This window comes from Mobula hypostoma, chromosome 2 (genome assembly GCF_963921235.1).
Source record: "Mobula hypostoma chromosome 2, sMobHyp1.1, whole genome shotgun sequence".
Taxonomy (NCBI): Eukaryota; Metazoa; Chordata; class Chondrichthyes; order Myliobatiformes; family Myliobatidae; genus Mobula; species Mobula hypostoma.
In genome coordinates, this window is record NC_086098.1 from 212,167,786 (window position 1) to 212,194,131 (window position 26,346).

At 39.8% G+C, this 26,346-nt stretch overlaps 1 protein-coding gene across 6 annotated transcripts in view; it reads left to right on the forward strand.

Annotated features, from left to right (window-relative positions):
• LOC134336732 (breast carcinoma-amplified sequence 1 homolog) overlaps nucleotides 1-26,346 on the forward strand; it is a 152,790-nt gene that overhangs the window by 7,387 nt on the left and 119,057 nt on the right. For 4 of the 6 annotated variants that reach the window (XM_063031188.1, XM_063031145.1, XM_063031163.1 and 1 more), the window contains exons 2-4: nucleotides 6,159-6,240; nucleotides 18,881-18,953; nucleotides 24,658-24,717. In XM_063031188.1, coding sequence (XP_062887258.1) covers nucleotides 6,169-6,240; nucleotides 18,881-18,953; nucleotides 24,658-24,717 — 205 coding nt within the window. In that variant the 5' untranslated portion in view covers nucleotides 6,159-6,168. The remainder of the gene's footprint in view (nucleotides 1-6,158; nucleotides 6,241-18,880; nucleotides 18,954-24,657; nucleotides 24,718-26,346) is intronic. The other 2 variants (XM_063031169.1, XM_063031177.1) reach the window with 1 other exon arrangement.

A 26,346-nucleotide genomic window follows, 5' to 3' on the forward strand; every position in this document is an offset into this window, starting at 1 on the left:
TTAAACCCATCCCTTTCTCTAACTTGTTTTCTGTTGTTTTCTCAGTTCTGATAAAATGCCCCCAACTTGAAACATTAACTGTTTCCCCTTACAAGGATGCTGACAAGACCTATGTTCCCAGCATTTTCAGATTTATTTTAGATTTCCAGCATCTGGAGTATTTTTTATTTGTTTCCATAGTCTGCTGTTAGGCATACAACAGAGGTGACCAACTCAGAGTATCTGGTGATATTGGCTGGGAGAAGTTCCTATTATTGGTTCACTTGTCCTTATGGTGAGTTTGGAAGATTTTGAGGACATGGTGTTGGAGGTATTTTTATAAAAGATAAATAATATATTTTTAATCTTCTTCTTCGTGTGCCTTGCATGCTACACACTTGGGTGATCATAGCTTTCCACATCGAACGATCCTGTGCAGTGTCAATGATATCTCACACAATCAGATCTGTTAGTTCTTTCACAGTGTCCATATATTTTCTGCTTTCCCTTCCTCTTCCGCGTTTCCCAGGCATACGGCCTTCTAATGTAAGGCATTCTATTTCTCCCTTTCTGATAACGTGGCCCAGGAATTTAAGTTTCCTCTCATTTAATGTTCTCATTAAAGATCTTTTTGTATGGACACGTTAGAGTACTGTCTCGTTAGTTACCCTATCCCTATATGATATTTTCAGTATTCTTCTAAGAAACCACATTTCTGTTGCTTCTAAGTTTCTTTGGAGTTCTGGTGTTACAGTCCATGTTTCGGAAGCATACTGCAAGATTGACCAGATGTAACATTTTAGTAGCCTAAGCCTTGTTGTCATAGAAATGTGTCTGTTGGTAAAAATGGGTTTCATTTTTTGGAAGTTGGTTTTGGCAATGGCAATTCTTCTTTTTATTCCTACTTTACTTCTAGCATCTTGTGATATAAAGCTACCAAGGTAATTAAAGCTGGTCTTTAGTTCAATCCCTTGGTTACTGATGCAGTTGGTAGTATCCTGCTGTTTTGATGTTACCATACATGTGGTTTTTTTACAGTTGACGGTTAGACCAAAATCTGTACTTGTTTGTACTACTTTGTCTAGGAGGATTTGTAGATCTCCTGCAGCACTTGCTATTAGGGTGGTATCGTCTGCATATCTCATATTGTTGATGTTAACACCTCCAATTTTTATCCCATCTAGGTCTTCTATTTCTCTGAGAATCATTTCACTATAGATATTAAACAATTCCGGTGAGACAATGCATCCCTGTCTAACTTCTCTTTGAATCTTAGTCCGACTTCTTACATTATCATCAATTTTTACTGCCGTCATTTGGTTCCAATATAAATTTTGAAGCAGTTGTTGGTCCCTTCCGTCAATGTTTAGTATAGTGAGAATTTGAAATAATTTTTCATGTTGCACTTTGTCAAATGCTTTAGTAAAATCAATAAAACATACAAAGACATTATTCTGATATTCAATATTTTAATAGTTACTGAATATTCACAATCATTTACTCCTTTCTCAAACTTTGACAGTTGATTCAGTGCTCAGACATTTTCATCATTGGGGCTTATTCAGTTCCACCAAGTAATGGGACATCCAACTCAAAGGGTCTCATCAATTGTTTTAGAGCCAACTTTGTTGATAAAGCTGTTGTGAAAAGATTTACACTAAGTATGGATCTAATGAAAAGGAAGCCGCAAACCTGCGGAGCTTGTTTAAAGGTTAGGAAATGGATTATGAGTGAAGATCTACTTTTAGACTTCACAGTTGTTGCATGAAGATCTTTGCTGATTCTCACCATTTTACAATCTACGTGAATGACTCAGATGACAAAGCAGTGAGTAACCCATCCAAGTTTGCTGACGTCACAGATTAGTTAGCAAAGTGGACCATCAGGAAGCTGTGTAAAGAAGTAAAGTGGACAAGAATTTGAATGATTTGGAAAATATAAGATCATTTGTTTTGTTGAAAGAATAGAAAAGTATTTTTTAAATGTGGAAAATTAATAAGTATTGCTTTTTATAGACCTTTGGCAAAGCTGAAAATGAAATACTGAAAATTCTTATGCATTTAGGAAGACAGGTTTTGTTGCATTTTTTATTGCATAAGGGTTGGAGCACACAAACACAGATATTTTGTTCCCTGGCCTCATTTCTGATTAAAATTTGAGTACTTATGCAGTCCTGGGCTTTGGAATTTTTTGAAGGTTGTGCTGCAGAGCTGAAACATGGAGCAGACTGATGGGAGAAGGGTTGTTCTTTGAGGAGGAATTAAGTAAGATTGACCCATAGTCACTGGAGTTTAGTAGAATGAGAGAAGATACTTGAGAATGCAAGATTCAAAGAAGGATTGTTGAGAAAGATGCTATGAGGCTGCTTATCAAGAGACTCTCAGGACAAAGGATGAGCCATTAAAAGCATATAAAGGGTATGATGAGATAATTGCCTGATAAGTCAAACTCCAACAACACTTGAAAAATTGGGCGCCGTCCAAGACAAAGCATCCCACTTGATTGGCATGCAATTTGCCATCTTAAGTACTGGATCCACTGCCAGACAAAGGTTGTATCATGTATCATCCACCAATTGCACAGAAACAATCCTTCAAGACTTCCCCAACTGTATACCCCGAAGTTATTATCTCTACCATCTAGCATAGAGGCAGTAGGAAAGACATTGTCTGTTAACTCACTCCAAATGACACACAACCCTGATATGGAAATATATCTCTATTCTTTCATCATCACAAGCTCCAAATGCTGGAACTCCCTTCTCTAAAGCACTTTAGGACTACTTTCTCCACCCAGACTGCAGAGGATTCACCCCCTTCTGTTCAATTTAACTGAGAATTTTTATTTGTGAATTACACACTCCTTTTCCACAGAAAAACAGGGGAAATTGTAAAGCGTGAAAAAAATACAAAGTCAAAAACAGAAATATCAGCAGTACCCTTGACGGAGTACTTAATTGAACCGCCTCTCACAGCTATTACAGTCAGTTGTTTTTTTGGATAAGTCTCTATTAGCTTTGCACAATGTGATGGAGCAGGATTTGGCAATTCCTTCTTGCAAGATTGCTCGAGCTGTGCCAGGTTAATTGGGGAGCGGCTGTGGACAGCAATCCTAATGTCTTACCTCATATGTTTGATCAGGTTAAGGTCAGGACCCTGACTAGGCCAATTGAAGACATCAATTTTCTTCATTTGAAACCACTCTATGGTTGCTCTGGCAGTGTGCTTTGACTCATTGTCCTCCTGAAAGACAAACTTCCTCCCCAGTTTAAGACTTCTGACAGAGGCTAGCAGATTTTTATCCAGGATCTCTCCGTATTTAGCAGCATTCATCTTCCCATCAATGCTGACCAGATTTCCAGTCCCTGCTGCAGAAAAGCTTCCCCATAACATGAAGCTACCTCTACCATACTTTACAGTAGGAATGGTGTTACCTGGCTGAGGCACAGTATTAGATTTATGTCACAGGTACTGCTTATGTTGAGGCCAAAACGTTCCACTGTAGTCTCATCCAACCGCAAGACCTTCTTCCACATCTTTACAGTATCTTCTAAGTGATTCTTTGGAAAGTCTATATGGGCAAGTATATGTTTTTGCTTAACCAGGTTGTCTTCCTTGCCAATCTTCCAAAAATACCTTTTTTGTGCAAGGCCTAAGAGATTGTGGAGCCATGAACTTAATCTCCAGTTGCAGCCACTGACTTCTGCAGCTCACTCAGAGTAACTGTAGGTGTCATGGTAGCCTCTATTACAGTTGCCATTCTTTTCATGTGACTAAGTTTAAAATGATAGCCTGACCTAGGCAGTATTGCTTGCTTTCATATTTTCTGTTTTTTTCACAATGGACTGCACAGAGCTCTGAGGTATATTCAGTGCCTTTAAGATAGTCTTGCACCCTTCACTAGATTTGTGCTTCTCTATCATCATTTCGCTGACTTCTCTTGAATGTTCTTTTATCTTTATTCTGATTTAGTTTGTTGAAAATCTACCCATACTGTTGTAACTTACAGAAAAAGGGGCATATGTATTCTAATGAAGTCATTGAAAATAGACGATCCTCCAATTTTTCACAGTACTGTAGTAATTTTATGTATTGCACTGTACTGCTGCCACAAAAAAATGAGTGATAATAAACCTGATTCTGATATGGGTCTCTATTTTGGTCTGAGAGTGGGAAGGGGCAAGGAGAGGGAAATCATGGTCAGGAAAAGGGGAAGGGAGAGGAGATGGTGCAGAAAGCACCAGAGTGACATTCTGTAATGACCAACAGTCCAATTATTTTGAATCAAATGACCTTGCCTGGTGTTTCAGGGCTGGGTGTGTCTGCACCTGTGCCAACCCCTGCACCTGGCATTATTTTCCTACCACCTGCCCCATTACCCCTCCCTTGGTGCTCCACCATCACTGTTCCCAACACACTTTCTTCCAGCCAGAGTTTCAAACTTGCACTCTGCTCCGAGTTGACAAATACAGTATTGTGCAAAAGTCTTAGGCACCCTGGCTATACATATGTACCTAAGACTTTTACATAATATATCAACAAATTGGGTGAGTTGGTAAGGTAATACTGCATTTTGCACCTGAGGAAAATTAGCATTGTGTTTACAAAGGGAATGAATATTTTTTCAACCTCACGATTTTGGTTTTTAGTTTTTAGTTAATTATTGACAGGTTTGGAAATTTTTTTTTTGATTTGACATGATGCACAATGCTTTGTTGATTAGCTCAAAAAATTTATTTTAAAGTTAGAAAATGAGACAGTAAAATGTGAAAATCGTTGTGGGAGCCAAATACTTTTTCAAGGCATTGTATTGCGTTAACATAAAATTGAGGTAGGATATAATGAGATTAGTTTTAGCTTTATTTGTCATATGTACATCAAAACATTGAAACATATAGTGAGGTGTGTTGTTTGCATCAAATCAAATCAGCGAGGAATGTGCTGAGCAGCCATAAGTGTTGCCATGCTTCCACTGCCAACAGAGCAAGCCCACAACTTACTAACCCTAACCCTACAAGTCAGTCTTTGATAAGACACTAAAGTAAGCTTCAATGTGTGCATTTAGAAATAATGACATGCAAGAGTTGTCTGTTTGTGAGTGACATATAATGAGCCTGGTTCAACAACAGATAACAGGCGCTGGGGCTAAAGGGTGTTCTGTTGTGAACTTGTAATTTTTCTTGTGCTGGCTTCCCACCTGAAATCTTGCTGAAGTACAGACTACTGGATCTCCTGAAATTGTGTTTAATCACTGGGATTGTAATTCAAAATTATGATATTATGGTTGTACCAAACAGCTTACACAGATCTCAGATGCAAAAAGGGAAGGGAGTGGAGTACTGTTTTCTCAGGGCCATAGGGAAGGTAGGAGAGTGAACCACAATGTTAATTTGCAAATTCCATTTACACTAATCCTTCATTAATCCTATACTCATCCAGCATTCTCATCCACTCACTCAAACTCTTCCGTGCACCCATGGGTTTAATTGCTGCGGTCAATTAACCTACCAATTGTTACATCTTTGTGATGTGAGGGGCATCCAGTGCACCTGGAGGAAATCCTCGGATTGTGAAGGACTCCGATGAACTGGCTTGTCTGGAGATGGTTGTTGGTTTGTCCAAGGAAAACATCCCTCAGCTTTCCTAAACTGCTCCCTACAGAGTTTTGGAACTTGAATGAAAAGTAGAAGGGACCAAATTTATTAGTATGCATCAAGGACCGCAGCAGTACAGGAAGGCAATTCATTGGCACTGAGCTATGGGGAGTCAAATATTTGCACAGCCTGCAAAGCCCGTATTCCTTGAATTGAATATTTTAAAAAGTCACATGGGAATATTAGAGCAGTCTTAAAAAAAATAAAATTAGCTTATGACAAATCTGAGACAAATTGAAGCTCAGTAATAAATAAGACTAACACGGGTCAAGTTGCTGTTAATTATGTCCAGAGGTTGATTAAGTGATGCCATTAATTGTGACATGACAGCATATTTTATACAATGTAAATATTTAATAACAGATTAGATTCATTTTCTTATATCTAGTATTTTGATGTCCCAATTTTCTATGTAATGCCTGGGTTTATGGTATTCTAATTTAGTTAGTGTTATTATCATTTACCCTATATTTTCAAAGCAGTTTGACGTTAATTGACTTCCAATTATGTTTTTGTTTTCAAACAGAATATTCACAATGGGAAATGCAGAATCAAATGAGCCTTTGAATGACTCTGAATCAGAACCTTCAGCATTGAAACAAGCCCAGGTAATACAGGTGTACAATTATCTGCAATTCGTTTTTCATGGGTTTCTAATTGAATCTTAATTATATACTGTATTATTAAGGGATCAGCCTATTTAGACCAAGTCACGCTCTACTGTAAGTGCCTTAAATCATTATTGTGACTTTATAGTTGCATTCTAAAAAGAGCTATGTATAAAACACCATTCAGGAACACAGACATTCCAAGGTATTTATAGCTAAAATATGTTTGTATATATAAAGTGTAGTCATTTCTGTGATGTAGAGAACGCAGCAAGGAATATGTGTATGGTATAGCACCCCCACCCCCAATTAGGAACGTGATAAATACAAGTCAATTATACTTTTATTGGTTGAGAGAGAAGTATTCACCAGGACACTTCTATATTTGGAAATAATACAATTGGGCTTTTACATCTGTGAGGGATCAGACGAAGTCGTGTTGAATGCCTTGCTCTACAAATGGCATCTCAGTTATTAAAGCCCTTTCTTTGAATTGCAGGAGAGCATCAGCTTGAAATATACATTCAAGTGTCTTGAGTGGGACTTGAATCCATGACCATATAGTAAATACTAAAATGCCATCAACTGAGACATGGTTGGCAATGATAATAAAAAAGGCATTATTCAAAGATCAAAGTAAATTTATTATCAAAGTACATATATGTCACCTTATGCAACCCTGAAATTCATTTTCTTACAGGCATACTCAGTAAATCAAAGAAAAACAATCAATTCAATGAAAGACCACACCCAACAATAGACAATAGGTGCAGGAGTAGGCCATTCGGCCCTTTGAGCCAGCATCGCCATTCACTGTGATCATGGCTAATCATCCACAATCAGCACAAACAAGATGGACAAATAACAAATGTGCAAAAGACAACAGATTGAGCAAATACATATGGGAAATAATAATAAAACAATAAATATTGAGAACATGAGATGTTTTTCTATTTTCTGCCTGTACTCCATTATTTGAGATGGAGCCCACCCCAGTGCTATCATCTGCAAACTTATAGATGGAATTGGTGCAGAATCCGGCCATACAGTTATGAGTATACAGGGAGTAGAGTAGGAGGCTGAGAACACATCCTTGTGGAGCATCAGCGTTTAGAATAATTGTGGGGGAGGTGTTGCTGTCTATCCTCACCCACTGCATTCTGTTGGTCAGAAAGTCAAATAATCTTTTGCAAAAGTAGTTGCTGAGTCCAAGTGTCTAGAGTTTAGTGATGAGCTTGCTTGGACAAGATTTGATGCAACAACACACTTCACTAAATGTCTCAAACAAGAGAAAATCTACAGATGCTGGAAATCCACCAACACACACAAAATTCTAGAGGACCTCAACAGGCCAGGCAGCATCTATGGGGGAAAAAAAAGTACAGTCGACGTTTCGGGCCAAGACCATTTGGCAGGACTGGAGAAAAAAAAAAGATGAGGTGTAGATTTTCAAGGTGGGGGAGGAGAGAGAGGAACACAGGGTGATGGGTGAAACCGGGAGAGGGAGGGATGAAGTAAACAGCTGGGAAGTTGATTGATGAAAGAGATACAGGGCTGGAGAAGGGGGAGTCTGATAGGAGAGTGCAGAAGGCCATGGAAGAAAGAAAGGGGGGAGGAGCACCAGAGGGAGGTGATGGGCAGGCAAAGAGATAAGGTGAGAGAGGGAAAAGGGGATGGGGAATGGTGAGGGGGGCGGGGGCATTACCGAAAGTTCAAGGACTTGATGTTCATGCTATCAGGTTGGCGGCTACCCAGACAGAATATAAGGTGTTGTTCCTCCAACCTGAGTGTGGCCTCATCATGACAGTAGAGGAGGCCATGGATTGACATATCAAAATGGGAACGGGAAGTGGAATTAAAATGGGTGGCCACTGGGAGGTCCTGCTTCTTCTGGTGGACAGAGCATAGATGCTAAGAGAAACAGTCTCCCAACCTACATCGGGTCTAACCGATATACAGGAGACCATGCCGGGAGCACCTTGTCTCCTTGCCTGCCCATTGCCTCCCTCTGGTGCTCCTCCCCCCTTTTCTTTCTTCCATGTCCTTCTGTTCTCTCCTATCAGACTCCCACTTCTCCAGCCCTGTATCTCTTTCACCAATCAACTTCCCAGCTCTTTACTTCATCCCTCCCTCTACCAATTTCACCTATCACCTTGTGTTTCTCTCTCCCCTTCCCCTACCATTTAAATCTGCTCCTCACCCTTTTTTTTTCTCCAGTCCTACTGAAGGGTCTCTGCCCAAAACGTTGACTGTACTTGTTTCCATAGATGCTGCCTGGCCTGCTGAGTTCCTCTAGCATTTTGTGTGTGTTGATTGATTTCCAGCATCAGCATATTTGCTCTTGTCTGAAATGTAGAGTGAAGTGTGTTGTTTGCATGAAATCAGTGAGGATTGTTGCCACGCTTCTAGCACCAACAGAACATGCCCACAACTTACTAACCCTAACTGTACAAGTTGGTCTTTAGTAAGACGCTAAAATAAGCATCAATGTATGTATTTAGAAATGACACGGAAGAGTTGTCTGTTTGTGAGTGACATGTAATGAGCTTCGTTCAACAACAGAGAACAGGCGCTGGGGCTAAAGGGTATTCTGTTATGAAACAGTAATTTTCTTGTGCAGGCTTCCCACCTGAAATCTTGCTGAAGTAAAGACTACTGGATCGCCTGAAATTTTGTTTAGTCACTGGGATTGTAATTCAAAATTATGACATATGGTTGTACCAAACAGCTTACCAAATATCAGATGCAAAAGAGGAGGGGAGTGGAGTACTGTTTTCTCAGGGCTGGAGGGAAGGTAGGAAAGTGAAACACAATGTTAATTTGTAAATTCCAATTACACTAATCCTTCATTAATCCTATAGAAAATTTGACGTTCTAATAGGGGACTTCAATATGCAAGGGGATTGGGAAAATCAGGTTGGTGCTGGGTTGCAAGAGAGGGAATTTGTTAAATGCCTATGAGATGGCTTTTTAGAGCAGCTTGTACTCGAGCCTACTGGGGGAAGGCTATCTTAGATTGGGTGTTGTGTAATAACCCGGATCTTATTAGGGAGCTTAATGTAAAGGGTGCCTTAGGAGACAGTGACCATAATATAATAGAATTCATATTGCAATTTGAGAGGGAGAAGCATAAGTCACATGTATCAGTACCACAATAGAATAAAGGGAATAACAGAGAGGAGCTTGCCCAGGTGGACTGGAGAAGGATACTGGTGGGGATGATGGCAGAGCAGAGGTGGCTGAGGTTTCTGGGAATAGTTCACAAGGCTCAGGATAGATGTGTCCCACTGAAGAAGTTGTTCTCAAATGGCAGGGGTAGGCAACCATGGCTGACAAGGGAAGGTAAGGACTGCATAAAAGCCAAGAAAAGGGCATATAAGGTAGCATTAGTCATGATCTTTCAAGAGTCACTTCATTCTGGCATGGCAAATGTCACTCCCCTCTTTAAGAAGGGAGGAAGGCAAAAGAAAGGAAATTATAGGCCAGTTAGCCTAACCTCAGTAGTAGATTATGCATCCAGGGTTAGTGATATTTTTCTTCTGTGAGATGTGGGAACTTTGGGAGACCTCCAATCTCCCTGATAACTACATTTGCACGAAATGCACCAATCTGCACCTTCCTAGAGACTGTTAAGGAGCTGAAGCTGTACCTGGATGACCTTTGGCTTCTGCAGGAAAATGAGGAGGTGATAGGTAAGAGCTACAGGGAAATAGTCACCCCTAAGTTGCAGGTGGCAGGTTCCTGGGTGAATTTTAAGAGAGAGAACAGGAATAAACAGCTAGTGCAGAGTATCCCTGTGGCTATTCTCCTTAGTAATAACCATACTGCTTCAGATAGCATTGGAGGGGACAATCTAGAAGGGGGAAGCTGCAGCAGCCTGATCTCTAGCATTGAGTCTGGCTCTGTGGCTCAGAAAAGAAGGGGAAGAAGAGGAGTACGGTAGTAATAGGGGATTCCATAGTTTGGGGAGGAGGGGAAAACAGCAGGTCCTGTGGACAAGGAGGAGACATCCTCTAGGTAGGTTGCCTCCCAGGTGCCAGGATCAAGAATGTCTCGGATTGGGTCCTCAGCATGCTAAAGGGGGAGGGTGAACAGCCTGAAGTCATGGTTGATATTGGTACCAATGAAATAGGAAGGAAGCAGAGTGTCTCTGGAAAAACATGGATGGATTGGAAGAATGGGCAAAGAAGTGGCAGATGGGGAGAAATGGGGAGAAAATTCAAAAATTAGAGAGCAACAGGACTTGGGAGTCCTCATGCAGGATTCCTAAAAAGTTAACTTGCAGGTTGAGTCAGTGGTAAGGAAGGCAAATGCAATGTTAACATTTATTTCGAGAGGACTAGAATTTAAAAGTAAGGATGTAAATCTAAGCCCGGGCATGTAAGGGTTAACATTTGAGGAGCTTTTGATGGCTCTGGGCCTGTTCTCACTAGAGTTTAGAACACTACGGGAGCGTTCTCAGTAAAACCTATTGAATATTGAAAGGCCTAGACAGAGTGAATGTTTCTACAGTTCAGGAGCCTAGGACCAGAGGGCACAGCCTCAGAATGGAGTGACATACATTTAAGACATTTCTTTAGCCAGAGGGTAGTGAATCTGTAGAACTCATTACCACAGTTGGCTGTGCAGGGCAGCTCACTGAGTGCAGTATATTTAAGACAGAGGTTCATAGATTTTTGATTTATTCTGGTGTCAAAGGTTATGGGAGAAGGCAAGAGAATGGGGTTGAGAGAATACTCTATCGGCCATGATTGAATGGTGGAGCAGACTTGATGGATCGAATGGCCTGCGTCTTTTGGTCTTAAACCCTGATTGCTGACTCTAGATTCAGATGCACTGAGAACTATTAAGGTGGGTGGAGACACACCACTTTATTATGTTCAAAATGTGACATCAAATGTGTTAAGCTCATTGAGAAGGGATGTGTTGTTGTCAGTGATGCTGTTCCACTTTGTTTTGTAACCCATTATAGTATATTAGCCCTTCCACAGCTGTCGGCTGAACGGAGACGCTATTTTGGACTGGTACTCTCTCTTAACATCTCTGATAACTTTGTGAAGGTCATATCTTGATTTAAAGTTTAGGATTAACTGATTTGAATGCTGCAGATCTGGACTTCATAAGAGAGCGTATCTCCCATTAATTCATGTTTTCTGGTTTGGAAACACCTGATATAAACTTTAGCAACACACACAAAATGCTGGAGGAACTCAGCAGATCAGTCAGCATCTATGGAACTGAGTAAACAGTTGACACTTTGTGCTGAGATCCTTCTTCAGACCTGACCTGAGTTCCTCCAGCATTTTGCATGTGTTGTCTTGGATTTCCAGCATTGGTAGAATTTCTTGTGTTTATGTAGTAAACATTAGTCAGCAAAATGTCAAATCTAGATTCCGGTACATCAAATCAATCAATATGGAAAGCTTGGAGGCAGAATTTAGTATGGATGTCCACGAAAAATAGCAGAATTCCAATCTGGTGAAATCTTAAGCAACAAACAATCTACTGGAGGAATTTAGGGGGTTGAGCAACGTCTGTGGGTGGGGGAAGAAAATGATGATATGTCAGGTTGAAACCCTGCGTCAAATCTCTATAGGATTTCCATACACACCTTAATTACTAAAGCAATCTTATCAGGCGCATCAAGACTTGTATAGTTTTGTTTCTCTAGTTGATAAAGAAAAATTAGTGTTCATCCCAAATAATTAACAACTTTGGAGAGAGATTAGCTCTATTTGTCACATGTACATCACAACATACTGTAAAATGTGCTGTTTTGCATTAAATTTTATCAAAGAAAATTGTGCTGGGGCAGCCACAAGTGTTGCCATGATAAATAAAACAGGTGGCCACTGGGACATCCTGCTTTTTCTAGTAGACAGAGCATAGGTGCTCTGCGAAGCAGTCTCCCAGTCTACATCAGGTTCCTCTCTTCTCTTCCCTTCCTCCACCATCAATGCTGCTCTCATTTCCATTTCGCGCAAGTCTGCCCTTATCCCATCCTCCCTCCGCCACCCCAGGGATAGGGTTCTTCTTGTCCTCACCTACCACCCCACAAGATTCTGTATCAAGCACATAATTTTCTGTGACTTCCACTATCTCCAACGGGATCCCACCACCAACCACATCTTTCCCTTCCCTCCCCTCCCACCCCTCCACTTTCTGCTTTCCACAATGATCGCTTCCTCTGTGACTCCCTTGTCTATTTATCCTTCTCCGCTGATCTGCCTGCTAACTTGCAAGTGAAACAAGTGCTATACCTGCCCCTACACCTCCTCCCTCACTACCATTCTGGGCCCCCAAACAGTCCTTCCAGGCAAACTGACACATCACCTATGAATCTGTTGAGGTCACCTACTGTATCCAATGCTACTGGTGATGCCTCTTGTACTTCAGTGAGACCTGATGTAGATTGGGAGACCACTTTGCCAAGCACCCACGCTCCGTCCGCCAGAAAAAGCAGGATCTCCCAGGGGCCACCCATTTTAATTCTACTTCCCATTTCAATTCTGACATGTCCATCCATGGCTTCCTCTACTGTCATGATGAGGGCACACTCAGGTTGGAGAAACAACGCCTTATATTCCATCTGGGTAGCCTCCTATCTGCTGTCATGAACATCGATTTCTCAAACTTCTGGTAATGCCCCCCTTCTCTATTCCTTATTCCCTTTTCCCTCTATCACCTTATCTCCTTGTCTGCCCATTGCCTCCCTCCAGTTCCCCACCCCCATTTTCTTTCTTCTATGGCCTTCTGTCCTCTCCTTTTAGATTCCTCCTTCTCCAACCCTGTATCTCTTTCACCAGTTGACTTCCCAGCCATTTACTTCACCCCTCCCCCCTCCCGGTTTCACCTATCACCTTGTGTTTCTTCCACCCTACCCCCCCAACCCACCTTTTAGCTCTGACTCCTCGTCTTTTCTTCTCCAGTCCTGTTGAAGGGTCTCGGCCTGAAACGTCAACTGTACTCTTTTTCCATAGATGCTGCCCGGCCTGCTGAGTTCCTCTAGCATTTTGTGTGTGTTGCTACGGTGGGCAGAGTGGATATTTAAAGTAGTTAGTTATCAATCAGATGAGCTTCTGGATCCAACTAACGTTTCTTGACATCAAAAGATAGCACCATTACTGAATTTAACATGGTGATATCAGCTACAAAAAGGAAATTAACTAGATCAGCTTAATAAGTATTCAATCTACAGAAGTTAGTGAGTGGCTGGATATTCAGCAGTAAAGAATTAAATTTGGTTCCTGGCTGCCCAGTTCTATTCACCAATAACTTGGCACTATTTCACTGGTTTCACAGCACATTAATGTAACCAATTACATCTCGAGCAGATTATGCTCAATCCAGACCACTGGTGGTGCCTATATGGGGAATGCATGTTCTCACTGTGACCGTGTGGGTTTTCTCTGGGGCACTCATTTTCTTCCATATTCGAAAGGCATAGATGGCTACATTTATTCGCCATTATAAATTACACCAAGAATACAGATGGGTGGTAGATTGGATGGCATTGTGTGGAAAAGCTTTTTGGGGGAAGGGGTTGCTCATTGGGAACTTGATTGACCTTAATTCACGAAAGTAGGATTGAATGGCATTATATGGTAAGGGAATATGAAAATTAGATGTACCGCCAAGCAATCTTCACTTACCTGGATAAGTGCCACTCCAAAAACTCGAGCTGAAATCCATTCCATAAATAGCAGTTTATTTACTTTATTCCCAACTACCACCCTCAATATTCACTCCTTCCACTATTGACACATCATGTTTGAGGTGAATACCATCTCTTAGAGTCAGGCTCCAACTTACCAAAAAAGACACCTTCCAGGCCCATGATCACAGAAGAACGAAGTCACCAGAATAAGACACACAACTATCCAAAAGTTCTTCAGAACCTGATGCAACATGCTGATTCACCATTGATCCACAATCCTGTAGCTCACAATTGAGAGCATCCTGACTGGTTGCATCACTGCCTGGTATGGGAACTGTACTTTTTTCCCCAGTCGCAGGACTCTGCAGAGAGTGGTGTGGATGGCCCAGCGCATCTGTAATTGTGAACTTCCCACTATTCTGGACATTTACAGATGCAGGTGTGTAACAAGGGCCTGAAGGAACATTGGGGACCGGAGTCACCCAAACCACAAACTATTCCAGCTGCTACCATCCGAGAAACAGTACCACAGCATTAAAGCCAGGACCAACAGGCTCCGGGACAGTTTCTTCCACCGGGCCATCAGACTGATTAATTCATGCTGACACAATTGTATTTCTATGTTGACTGTCCTGTTGTACATACTATTTATTACAAATTACTATAAATTGCACATTCAGATGGAGACATAATGTAAAGATTTTTACTCATGTATGTGAAGGATGTAAGAAATAAAGTCAATTCAATTCATATTAGTAAGTGACTCTCACCGGACTGGGTTTAGTGCTTCAAGAAGATTGCTTTCATCACTTTCTCAAGGGCAATAAATACTGAGCCAGAAGTGTAGCTCAATTGGCTCAGAAATTGTTCAGCTCCCAGAAAGGCCATTAAGCTATTAAATTCTAGTAGGACAACTACTAACTTTGTTGACCAAGATGGAAATTCAGTTGCTGGAAATTGGGAAATGGAATCGGGTGACTCAATAGGACCAATTACCAGTCAGAGCAGTGGAATTTGTGGGGGCTGTCAACACTGAAGGGGTACCCCGATGCTGCCTCTAGGGTATTTATCCATATTCCACATTGATGAATGGCCTGTTCCCTGCTTTAAGGAGAATGCTAAGAGGAGTATGAGGGGCAGTAGGTCAAGATGTTATGTATTTTGTTGGACTATAAATCTGTTGCTGCTGAATTCCTCATTAGATTGCAGCATAAGGACAGCAGCTCTCCTTCTGTAATGTGAAAATTACTGGATTTGAACTGATGGTTCCAACCACTTCGTGGTGGTCATTTTGATGTGACATACTTAAATCGCTGCTGTCAGATGGCAGGATAGTGAAGTAGCTTGCAATGGAGTTTGGGAGATTGAGCCTACTTCAGCATTATTTAATATTGCGATCCACTCCCCTCCTATGAACTCCATTCTTCAAAATGGTGTGGAAGCACACAGAAGAAAGGCCTTTGTGTAAGTCCCCCATGCAAAGGCTGACCTACACCACATTATGGCTTGGACCCTGCATGTTACAGACAACCACTCCATTTGTCCACATACGACTGCTTTACTATATCTTTTTTGTCATGCCTTGACTTTTAGTCCATGACACTATATTTCCTTATTCATTTATAGAAATAATTAAATTTAAATCCATGCCTCATGATTCAGTTGGACTTCTAGCAATACTATGAGATTAATAAGAATCGTTAGGTTACGTATCATACACAGACCCCTGCCATCGCACAATTTCTCTCTTCTTGAAACACGGATCCAGTCTGTCCGCAGTCAAACATTTTGCTGAACGAAATGAAACGTATATTTTAATTCTCCAACCTGCAGATCGGAGAAAAATCTTAAAATTAATCCTTTGCGTTGAAATAATTAGGTAATTCAGGAAGATAATGGGGTGAGTAATAAGGATGAGCAATACGTAAAAGAATATGTGAATCACAACCAATATCTCTGTACCAGTGGTAGGGGGAAACAGTTTAAACTAGTGGCAAATACATGTAAGGTTGTTATGAGGATCATTCCTTCTCAGATCAATATATGGATAATGCCAGTAAACCTTGCAGTGGTTTTTGGTGTTGAATGCTGGATCACGTTTTGGACATATGCGGTGGTTGCCTAACAGATTAGGTGGGATTAACTGAATGGCCCCCTCCATATATCCTGATTTATAACAAGCAGATAAATTGAGTATGAAATAACTGACAGCTAATTTATGGTCAGCAGGCTCTCATTCTAATGGCATTTCATTCTCACGTAGTGTAAGCTAGTAAACAACTGTGGTTGAATAATGGCTTGCATCAGGACACTGAATATAAATTTTCACTTTCCTCTTGTCCCTGTGCATTTATCTGAAAGAGGAGCTGTATTTTGAAGTGTCTCTATGCACTTAAATTTTAATCTGTGTTTCATAATTATTGTAGTCATTTAGTTTGAATATTTTTGTTCTTTCTTATCAACTCTGCAAGAAAGTTTGATGTATAAAGCAAAAAGCACATCCAAGAGAACATTATAGTTTGACTAAAATTCTATTCATTCTTTTCAGTACGGTGGAATAACTCATAATGAAAATGGTTGGAAAAATAAGGCCAATTTGCTTTAAGTAGCCAAGCTTATTAATAAAGAATTTGAACTGCTGTATTTGTCATTGAATATACATAAATTGTGTGTGCTGTGAGCATCTGGGGGAAAAGCATAGTAAATTCTTTTAAAAAGGTTGAAACAAATGACAGGAACTAGTTTGGAACTATTTATAATCATTAAGATAATCTGATTATACAGTTTGCAGATAATGGAAATATAAGTGATTTAACTTCACCCATGGAACAAAACAAAGCTAAATTTGATGAAATCATCATGGAAATAATAGGAAACTGAACTAGTAATGTTTTTCACTGCTTTTTCACTCAGAGTTTTGTTTTCCCATACCAGATGGGAATGGTTCAATAAAAGTGCTGGAAGATTTGTGGATTTTGGGGCCCCAGTCATTTTCCTGTCATATCCCTATAACTTATCTATTTCCAGGATTAAGTGGTTGTACATGGCAGCAATGATAACATTAGGAGATGAGGCACAGGACAGAGAAAGTATCAACTTGTGATAGAGTTTACTAATTTTTAGACCCCACTTCTTTTTGGTGAAATGTTTGTCCTGGTTTTGGTGTTGATACTGTGGCTAAGGTGGTGAAAGCCCATGGAGAGAAGGAAACTAATGGGACTTGCTTGAGCCATATTTCACCTGGCAAAATGTTACTGAAACCTGGTTGCTATCGTACAATGCAATAAGATGCTCCCAAATAATCAGATAATACTCCAAGATAGTGTTGTCCAGGTGCAATGTCATTGGAAATGTAGGCGGTACAGAAATTGTCTCAAATACCTAATGGAGATTTGCAGCTGGAAATGTTCAGTTATATTTCTAGGATGTGTGGGCACATGGCCAAGTGGTTAAGGCATTGGACTAGCGACCTGAAGGTCATGAGTTTGAGCCCCAGCCAAGGCAATGTGTTGTGTCCTTGAGCAAGGCACTTAATCACACATTGCTCTGCGACGACACTGGTGCCAAGCTGTATGGGTCCTAATGCCCTTCGCTTGGACAACATTAGTGTCGTGGAGAGGGGAGACTCGCAGCATGGGCAACTGCTGGTCTTCCATACAACCTTGCCCAGGCCTGCGCCCTGGAGAGTGAAGACTTTCCAGGCGCAGATCCATGGTCTCGCAAGACTAACGGATGCCTTTTAAATTTCTAGGATGGTAAACTTCAGTCTGGAAATGCATTCCCCATTTCTGATTATATGATTGCTGTACATATTGTGCAGAATAAAACAGTACTGAGAGTATAAATTTCAAAGGCACAGTGCTTGAGGTCTTGGTATTTCCTTGAAAAGTTCTTTTTACTTTATTTCACTACTGATGAACCCATGTTTCTAAGAAATGCAGCATAACCCAACAGAAACATTTTATGAGAGTCTTCTCTTGTGAAAGTTCATTGGGATTTCCTGAGTGTGTTTTTTATTCGTTGCTGATTCATTTCTGCAGTAAAATATTACGTGACGATGAACACACTTAACAAAATACATTCAAATTATAATGAAGCAGGTTTCCTGCTGAAATCAGTGTCATGGTTTTGTCCAGACTTGAATAGTTATGGAATGCAATGACATCATCATTAGACTAAATCTCTTCATGATACTTGTTTCAGTTTTCTGAGGAATAACGTTTGTTTTTGGTATTCAGCAAGATTATTTTCATTGCTGTAGTTTTATTCATTGTAAAGGATAGGATACACTGTTGCAAATTTTGCAGCTGGAACAGAATTTCTAAAGAAATCAAGATTGTTTTGAGACTTGATATTGTCTTGTGAAAAAGATATAAACATTCAGCCAAAGAAGTGAAGCTTCTGTTTTCATACTGTAAGCCCCTTAGTTTTGATCTTGACATATTGGCCTTAACGTTAAGTGCATTATCATCAGAATACTACACTGTTTGTTAGTGAGATCTGTTTTTGTGGAATATACTATTTTAGATCAAAGAGATAAATTCTTCAGTCTTGGGGAAGAACTTTACAGATATTTCAAAAATCTTCTCGAGAGGTATAACTTGTATTGAGAGGATACTGTTCACAATATACTTGTATTATACCATAGGAACACATTTTATTCTTTCAAGAAAATAGTGATAATTGAATGTGACTGTAGCATTAATGCCAGAAAACAGGTGAATACAGAATGTATTACACCGGTGAGGAAAATCAATTCTTTATATGAAACTTTGTTATCTATAAATTATCAGCCCTTTTTCACTTAGTGATGTGTGAATTCCACATTTCTGCAGGATGTGCAAAATTATTTTTTCATTAGCTGCTGTTCTTAGATTGTCCAGTTATATATTTCACAGTAGGAGATTGTAACTGAAATCACAATTAGTCTTACACAAACTATAGATTTATCTTCTGATAACTATACATATTTTTCTTTCTCAGGCTCAAAGCAATACTGAGGTTATTCAGAATGGTACAACTCAGCAAAATACTGTTCAAGATAAGAGCGAAAATGGTATGTCAGAGCTTTATCTATAAGTAATTAATTGAATTAAGATGAACAAGATTTTGTAGCATTATTCTGCTTGGTCCATATTTTGGGCTTTTGTGTTTTGAAGCTGACTGCTTAGGAGGTCAAATTTACAACAAATCTGCAGAATAGCCAGTGAAGAGTAAATTAACATCCAATAAATTTCAACTTAAATTTACTAGATCCTTTTAATTTGCATCTTTTAAAACAGATTTTTTTTATGTCCATCAAATAACTTCAAGGCTACAATCAATTTCATGTACCTGTAACATCAAATATTCAATCCCTATTCATGCACATCCAAATATATTTTCAGTTCTCTAAACAAAATCAGATGCAACACTGAGTGAATTATTGATCTATTTTTCCATACAATAAATATTTAGCTGATCTACGGCAAGTGCATATTGATGTGAATTGGAAAGTACCTGCTGCTGTGGACAAGAGAACTCAAGAATTGTAATATGGGACTCCGCTAAATCCCACCAACAATTTGTTCACGATGTTGGGTCACTGAGAGTTCTAGGAATGGCACCACCCAGCTGTAGACATTTTAATCTAAACTGCTAGGATCACTCTGAAGGACCTCACAGTCAGAAATTGGTATGAACCTGGATTACAAGGTCTGGGTGATGATGGGTCTGGTAGAAAAACCTGAAAGTGCAACACTTAAAAACTTGAATGTTATGTTTTAATTGGATTTTCATTCCCATTGGTTTCACTTGGTGGAAGCATTGTGATTTGCCATTTAACTGGTGAAGTTGGATTCTATTGATGTCACATACTTGCTTGAAACTGAAAGGCACATTTCATTTTAATCTGCCACCCTTGTCAGTTCAGTTACAAATGAGCACAAGTAGTCATTCAAGATGGGTAATTTTGACCAGTTTCAGCTGGATAGCCATGCAGATATCATGCACGCTGGCCCACTGTTCCAGTAGAACACATGGCTTTTCCAATTTTACTAAGACTTCCCTGGCCAGAAAGTTACTGAGGATTGGAGTGGAGAATAAATGGCAGAAGATTTGTCCACCTTTTAAAGCTCTGCCTGATTTCCCTTTCCAATGAAATACCTCAAGTGGAAGTAGAATCACCCTCTACCATTCTGTCACAGTACTTAACAGCTGGCTGTGAATGCTGATATGTCATTCTATAATGATACGGAAGGAGGCCACACAACCCAACAAATCTATAGTACGTCAACTGCTAGTGCTGCAATTCTATTAGTCCCAGTCCTCTTATTTTATTTCCCTTATTTATTCTATCACATATGCGGCACTATTTCAAAACATTATGATTAACCTACACCAAAGTGTAACTTCCAGTAACTAGTCAATAGACTGCCAGATCACTGGGAAATGGGAAGAATCCAAAGCATCCGGAGGGAAAGCCACACATTTGTGAAGAAAACAGACAAACTCTGCACACAGCACTCTAGGTCAGGATTGACGAGGGTCCTTGGAGCTGTGTGTCAGCAATGCTAACTTGTGTGTCATTACACTGCCCTACTTGTTAAGTATTTAGGTAAAGGGGATGCATAAGCTACTGGCCTGTTCCACATACGGCACCACTTAACATCCCATCACTTTCTTTCATTAGTGTGTTTCTGCATCATGCTCAAGTACCACTTATGGTACTACATGACATATATATCAATAATATTAAATGCAACAAGTAAAATAACAAGATACTAAACTTCTTTCCTTGGAAAATCTGTGTCCTCAGTTTGAAAATGCACACCTCCAGCACTCCACTCCCAAATATACTAAATTGGATTTTAATCATTCTCCACACATTGCTTGCATGCAAGTGCAACCAAAAGAATAACGATCGTTAAACTGTTGATGAGTTTGTGCTAATCTTCAGTTCTACTCCTTGATTCAAGGCAATTATTCCATACAATAGATGGTTTCAGAAGTAACTGAAATGAAGTGGTAAAATAAATTATTGCCATCATTTACTTTATTAATAATAGGTCTTGTGCAAGAACTATGTTACTTCAGTACTGACTCAACATGGCTTACAAACATGCATGAGCATGACTATTTTTAATCTGAGAAAGTCAATGTAGAACAACATAGTCTGTTTTTGACATGCAGTACTAATTCTTCACCAATAAATGGCTCTAGTGTACTTCACAAAAAAAAGTCCTGTACTGGTTTCCCAGGGTATCAAAATACTTTAACTCATGAATCTTATACTGCTCAGAACTTTTCTGGACTTGTGTTAGAGAAAGTATTAAATAGTTAGCAGTACTCCTGAACAAAGAAAATTAACTCTGCTATACATACTCGAACATTGGGTGTCAACCGATTATCACACAGTACAGTCTTTAAACACCAACATCCTGGCAATCAACTCTTGTAAATCCTTTATGTGTCTCTGATGTTTGCTTTACTATTCTATGAGCAAATATAATTAATAAGTATCAGGAGATGCATATTTGCACTAAGCTATTGCCAATTCTCTTTTAATCTTGTGGCATTTTTTCAGCCTGACTTCACTAAGTGAAATACCAGCTTTCTTGGAACAAATAATTAAAAAAAAGATAGCAGATGTATTTTCCTATAAACATTTGATCTGCCTTTGATAATAGCTGAATGTTAAAATATTCATCTTTTATGGTGTTAAAATAAAATGAAATACTACAAATATGAATCTCTAAGTATCATTTAATTATGTTTTGTTTATGAATGCAAACAATGGAAATGAATTTTGCAGATTATCTGGGTGTTGCTTTTCAAAGACTGTACTGGGATTAATCAGCATGCTGTTGTGAGTTGACACCCAGAGTTCCAGTACAGTACTTGTATCAGGTCATTCCACATGCAGTAGAAATGTTAAATCAAGTCATTAGTCACAGTCGTACAGCACAGAAACAGGCCCTTCAGCACACTAGCCAGTTCATGCTATCAACCACACTAATCCTACACCAATCTCATTTTATTTTCCCCCATATTCCCATCAGCTCCCCATTCACCTGCTCATTAATGGCAATTTACGGTGGCCAATTAACAGACCAACCTAAGTTTTTTGGGATGTGAGAGAGAACTTGAGCACCCAGAGGAATCCATGCGGTCAAAGGGAGAATGTGCAAACTCCACACAGACATCAGGGAACAGGATCGAATCTGAATCATGGGAGCTGTGAAGTAACAGCTCTGCCATCTGTGCAACTGTACTCTGTAATTTTCTTTTTAATTGCTAGCAACAATGTCATTATAAATAAAAGACAATTCCCAATATCACCATGGTGATAACTTAGCAGTCAACTTTAAATAAATAATTTGTTTTAAGGTAGGTGCATGTTGCAGAATGGAATGGTATATAAGAAATATATTGACACTGGATTCTAGATTAAACTTGCTTTGGAATTTGAACAATAATAACCAAGTTAATTTATTTAATATTGCCATAATACCAATGGTGGAGTATGTAGATAGGTCAACTAAATGTCAAGAAGAAAACAAATTGTACCATTATCTATTTTCAAAAACATGAACTGATAAAGGACATAAATTATACTGTACATATAACATGCTTCAGCAAAGCATAAACAAAGTATAAAGAAAAGTTGCAAAGCAGCTTAAAATTCCATTTTTAAATCCTCATCTGTAGTTCATTGTTTAATGTCTCCCTCACTTTGCCCCACAGTATAGAATCAGAGAAGCATGGAATTCTGCAGCACAATAATGGCCCTTTTGCTTCTCTAGCCACCCCCCTCCCCTCCCTGTCCGTGCTGACAGTGATGCCTGCCCATATTATTCCCATTTGCCCATATTAGGCCAAGTACCTCTCATCCTTTTGTATCAAGCACCTGGCCAAACACCTTTTAAATGTGATTATGCCTGTCTTCTCTACCACCTCTGTCAGCTCATTGAATATATTCACCACACTGTGAATCACTTCCCTCCAATCTCCATCCAATCTCTCCTAATAACTACAGCTCTTCATTCCATTTAGCATCCTGGTAAAGTTTGTCTCTACGCTCTATTGTTACTACATCTTTCCTGTAGTGTAGCAATCAGAATGGTGCACAGGACTCCAAATGTAGTTTAACCAATGTTTTTGTCTCTTATATTTAACCTCTGCCTATAAAACCAAGCATTGTAAACGCTTTCTTTACTACCTCATTCAGCTTTTATCACTTTCAGGGAGCTAAGAACTTGCACCACAAAGTCTTTATATACACCAATGCTCTTAAAGAGCTTTGATATTTACTCTGTGTGTTTGACCAGAACTTGAATTTCATCTGCCTCTGCTTCACCAAGTAGTCTAGTTGACTTATGTCCCGCCGTATGCATGGACAACCTTCTTTGCTCAGTGTGACTCCACCAATTTCTGTGTTACCTGCCAACTTACTAATCATATCATTGAGATTCTCACCCAAAACGTTAATACATATTCCAAACAACAAAGGTCCCAGCACTGATCTATGTAGTACATAACTTGTTAAAGAAGCACCAATCCACCACTATTCTCTGCCTCCCATCACCAAGCAAGTTTGGATCCAGTTTGCCAAAGTTCCTTAGGTTCTTTCTGCCTTAGTCTTCTGGACTAGCCTAGATGATGTGGGATTTTTGCCAAACCATAAGTTTACTGTGGAAATTTCCTTCCACGCTGATTGCTTTTGGACTTGACTAAGACTTCTGGCTTGGAATTTCCAATGTCACTCTACTCCTTGGTTCTGATCTCACTTAGTCAAATCCAATGGTAACCTAGCAGGTTGTTAGGCAGTACCAACTTTGGTTTGCTATTTAGCTGTCAGGTCTTCGATTTTATCTTTAATCTGGCAGCCAGACTCTAAACTGGCACTTTGCACTTTCATTCTGTACTCAAAAACTAAGGCTTCATGTCTGAATTGTTAGTCAGGCTAAGTGGATCTCGTTCAAGTAACTGTCAAGGGTAGCACTGTGGCATAGGTGGCAAAGCTGCTGCCTCACAACACCTAAGACCAAGTTTCTCTGCTGATCTCGGGTGCTGACTGCGTGGAGTTTGCATACTCTCCCTGTGCATAAGTGGTGCTCCAGTTCTCTCCCAGATTAAAATGATTCACATGTTAATTGCCCACAGTAAACTGCTCCTACTTTATAGGTAGATTATGCAGAGAATAAAAACTAAATGAGTTTAATGTAAGAATGGTGTAAATGGGTGGTTGATGATCAGGGTGGACTCCCTGGACAAAAGTGCCCATTTCTATGCTGCGTCTCTCCATGACAATGATTAGGATGCTGGCAATTATAATTGACTTACTTAACAGGCACTAGAAATCCTAACCAGAGAATAGTACTGAATAGATAATATTTAAATCTGTCTAAAGGATCTAATGATCATTAGATCAAGCATCGCTCCCATGGTGTTCTACCTTCGCCCTTCCCAAATACTTCGCTCAATTCAGATTTACAAAATTTTTCTCTGCTCCATGTTGACAAATACCATACTGTGCAAAAGTCTTAGGCTATATGTATGTACCTTAGACTTTTGCACATTACTGTATTTGAAGGTATGTGAGTAAAATGCTCAGCTACTTGGTCATTAAGTTGTTGTAAGGCAGAGTTAAATATGTTCCATACAGTGTAACACAATGCAATACTTATTTATCACTTTGCTTCCTGTCTCTTTATATTCCTTGGATTTCTTTTTTCATTTTCATCATTCTGTCTCCTATTCATCTTTTCATCCATCTGAAGATTTCTGGCGACTTGATTACCTGATGAGGAAATTGCATTTAAAATCCAGAAATAACAAAGGTATGTAGTCCAAGTTTGAGATCTCCTGTGTTCCACCGTCTAAACCTTACTATCTCTCCCTTATTGTTTTAAAGCAATTTTAGAATTCTGTTTCAAATATCTTATACATTTTTATTTTACCCGCTTTGTACCAAATGTTTCAGACAATGTTTTTCCTGTGTCACTGGATATCTTTTCTATTCATTGTGTACCATCCATGTGAAACTCCTGCATTTAGATGTTTCAGAAAGGACAGGGAGGGAGGCAAAAGAGGTGGGGGCATGGCCCTGTTGATCAGAGATAGTGTCACGGCTGCGGAAAAGGTGGACGCCATGGGGAGATTGTCTATGGAGTCTCTGTGGATGGAGGTTAGGAACAGGAAGGGGTCAATAACTTTACTGGGTGTTTTTTATAGGCTGCCCAATAGTAACAGGGATATCGAGGAGCAGATAGGGAAACAGATCCTGGAAAGGTGTAATAATAACAGAGTTGTCATGATGGGAGATTTCAATTTCCCAAATATCGATTGGCATCTCTCTAGAGCAAGGGGTTTAGATGGGGTGGAGTTTGTTAGGTGTGTTCAGGAAGGTTTCTTGACACAATATGTAGATAAGCCTACAAGAGGAGAGGCTGTACTTGATTTGGTATTGGGAAATGAACCTGGTCAGGTGGCAGATCTCTCGGGGGAGAGCATTTTGGAGATAGTCTTCATAATTCTGTCTCTTTTACAATAGCATTGGGGAGAGATAGGAACAGGCAAGTTAGAAAAGGGTTTAATTGGAGTAAGGGGAATTATGAGGCTATCAGGCAGGAAATTGGAGGCTTAAATTGGAAACAGACATTCTCAGGGAAAAGTACGGAACAAATGTAGCAAATATTCAGGGGATATTTGTGTGGATTTGTGTATAGGTACATTCCAACGAGACAGGGAAGTTATGGTAGGGTACAGGAACCGTGGTGTACAAAGGCTGTAATAAATCTAGTCAAGAAGAAAAGAAAAGCTTACAAAAGGTTCAGAGAGCTAGGTAATGTTAGAGATCTCAAAGATTATAAGGCTAATAGAAAGGAGCTTAAGAAGGAAATTAGGAGAACCAGGAGGGGCCATGAGAAGGCCATGGCAGGCAGGATTAAGGAAAACCCCAAGGCATTCTACAAGTATGTGAAGAGCAAGAGGATAAGACGTGAAAGAATAGGACCTATCAAATGTGACAGTGGGAAAGTGTGTATGGAACCGGAGGAAATAGCAGAGGTACTTAATGAATACTTTAGTATACATTATGGAAAAGGATCTTGGTGATTGTATGATGACTTGCAGCAGACTGAAAAGTAGATATTAAGAAAGAGGATGTGCTGGAGCTTTTGGAAAACATCAAGTTGGATAAGTCACCGGGACCAGATGAGATGTACCCCAGGCTACTGTGGGAGGCAAGGGAGGAGATTGCTGAGCCTCTGACAATGATCTTTGCATCATCAATGGGGACGGAAGAGGTTCTGGAGGATTGGAGGGTTGCGAATGTTGTTCCTTTATTCAAGAAAGGGAGTAGAGATAGCCCAGGAAATTATAGACCAGTGAGTCTTACCTCAGTGGTTGGTAAGTTGATGGAGAAGATCCTGAGAGGCAGGATTTATGAACATTTGAAGAGGCATAAT